Raw genomic sequence first — 2,435 nt, 5'->3', positions numbered from 1 at the left:
CACTGAGTGTTTTCAGGGGAAATCCCCATCTCGCGGTAACGCTGCCATGCCAGAACACCCCCTCCGTGCTTCCCGGCACCTCAGCCCACATCCTTTGGGTTTAGAAACCAAAACCCACTCGCTTTCTATTTTTTCCACCCCCCCCCACAAAAAAAAAATAACAATCTTTGAATCCCAGATTGGTGATTTCCTACCAAGGGTGCTCAGCGCATTTCCCAGCCCCGATGCAGATCTGAGGGCTGGCGGCATGGAGAGGGGCTGGGGGGACCCTCCGTGGGGTGGGTGCTCACCCCACAGCCTGGCAATGGGTGTATGAGGAGGGGACAGGCGTGAGTGGGGCCCCCATAAAGTCTCCATGGGGATGGGGGGATGGCACCCCAAACCCCTCTTTGCTCTGCAGCCTCTGACCCCGCTGGTGGGGCGATCCCACCGTCCTGAGTGTGTCTCTCGGGTGGCTGGATGTGGACCTTGCCTCAAAGCTGTGCTAGTGACCGCTCCGTGACATCTGGGGTGTCACCTGGGCATGGTGGCACTCCTGGATGCTCCTTGACCAAATGGTCCATGGGAGGAAGCCACAAATTCCCAGGACACCAATAACGGGACAGGGCAATGGGGGGGTTCTCTGGCCATGCTGCATTAATGTGGTCCAGGCACGTGGGATGCTCGTGGAACATCCTGGGGTTGCAAAAAGCCCATTTTCTATCCGACCCCCCTGCAAATAGCCCCAGCTCCACGGTCTATACCTCCTCCTCTGCTCCGCTCCGTAGGACCGGGATTTCATCATGACCTTCAATACCTCGCTGCACCGCTCGTGGTGGATGGAGAACGGGCCGGGCTGCCTGGTGACGCCGGTGCTGAACTCCAACCTGGCGCCCGAGGACCATCACGTCATCACCGTCAGCGGCTGCCTGCTGGACTACCAGTACATCGAGGTGGTGAGCAGCGCCGCACAGATCTTCCTGGCGGTAAGGGCCGCTGCCCGCACCCTTCCTCTTCATCCCCAGTCGCAAAGCGAGGGAGGAGCTGGTGTCCCTCCATCCGGGAATAAATCTGTGCCCGGTGCGCTGGAGCTGATGAGCAGAGTCGAGATCCATCTTAGAGAATCTCAGAATGGTTTGGGTTGGAAGGGACCTTAAAGCCCATCCAGTGCCACCCCCTGCCATGGGCAGGGACACCTCCCACCAGCCCAGGTTGCCCAAAGCCTCATCCAGCCTGGCCTTGAACCCCTCCAGGGATGGGGCATCTGACCCTGAATGTGGTTCTGTCCAGAAAGGGATGCTGGGTGATAATTCCCCAAGTCTAGCATCCCTCCTTGGAGAAGTTGCGGGCTTTTATAGAGGTTACAACATGGAAGAAGTTACCCAACGCTTGGATATTGGTCAATTTTTAGCGATGTGATGGGTGTGCTCATGATTAATTCATCAGACAAAGGGGGTCTCAGATTGGGGCATAGGATCTCCTCCCAGGGAGGAAATTTTTATCATGCTAATTAGCCCTAAATTACCTTTGGGAAAGCTTATCTTCTTCGCCGTCATCCCCCTGGTCATCTCCCTTCCTGGTCCCCTCCAGGACAGGCTGAGAGAGTTGGGGGTGTGCAGCCTGGAGAAGAGAAGGCTCCGGGGAGACCTTCCAGCACCTTCCAGTGCTGAAAGGGGGCTACAGGAGAGATGGGGGGGCTCTGGATCAGGGGGTGCAGGGACAGGACGAGGGGGGATGGTTTGAAGCTGCGAGAGGGGAGACTTAGATTAGGTATTAGAAAAATGTTTTCCTGTGCGGGGGGTGAGGCAGTGGCCCAGGGTGCCCAGGGAAGCTGTGGATGCCCCATCCCTGGAGGGGTTCAAGGCCAGGCTGGATGAGGCTTTGGGCAACCTGGGCTAGTGGGAGGTGTCCCTGCCCATGGCAGGGGGTGGCACTGGATGGGCTTTCAGGTCCCTTCCAACCCAAACCATTCTGGGATTCTATGATCTCGGTTGGCATCAGCTCATTCCTTGTCATCCCGGTGTTATCTCGCTCTGATTTCTCACCCAGAGGAGCACAGAGGGACGATCGGGATGGGCAGGGACCATGGTCCAGCTGCAGATGTCCCACCATCACGCATCCGTTTTACAGCATCACAGGTGGCATCGGCTCAGGGCTGGGCAGAGAGGAGGGATGGAGCCCATGCTGGTACCTTGGGGATGCTGCCCGCCCCAAACCCTGCCAGGCTGGGGGCTGGAAGCTGCAGGAATCCAGGGCTTTCCGGTGGGACACACCCAGATGCTGCGTTGGGATGTGCTGCGGGACAGTCCCCCCTTCCCGGTGGCTGTCCCATCCCATGGGGACCGGAAAAGGGGACACGCCAGGATGCCAAGCTCCTGCGGAGGGCTGCAAGAAAAGCAAGCTTTGAAGGGAATTGGGGTCCAGAGCAGCTCACCTACACCCACTAAGGGGCACCC

General features: G+C 58.4%; 1 protein-coding gene across 1 annotated transcript in view; it reads left to right on the top strand.

The window, feature by feature from the left end:
* Positions 1 to 767: 767 nt before the first annotated feature.
* The window catches only part of LOC104462261 (sodium/potassium-transporting ATPase subunit beta-1-interacting protein 1-like), a gene marked incomplete at both ends in the record, with an annotated part of 2,025 nt that continues 357 nt past the window's right edge, over positions 768 to 2,435 (top strand). Inside the window, one exon of the mRNA XM_010074136.1 lies at positions 768 to 965. Coding sequence (XP_010072438.1) covers positions 768 to 965 — 198 coding nt within the window. The remainder of the gene's footprint in view (positions 966 to 2,435) is intronic.

Source organism: Pterocles gutturalis, unplaced genomic scaffold, assembly GCF_000699245.1.
Source record: "Pterocles gutturalis isolate BGI_N339 unplaced genomic scaffold, ASM69924v1 scaffold7062, whole genome shotgun sequence".
Taxonomy (NCBI): Eukaryota; Metazoa; Chordata; class Aves; order Pterocliformes; family Pteroclidae; genus Pterocles; species Pterocles gutturalis.
The sequence above is the reverse complement of the archived record's forward strand: the minus strand, read 5'-3'. Positions and strand labels throughout refer to the sequence as shown.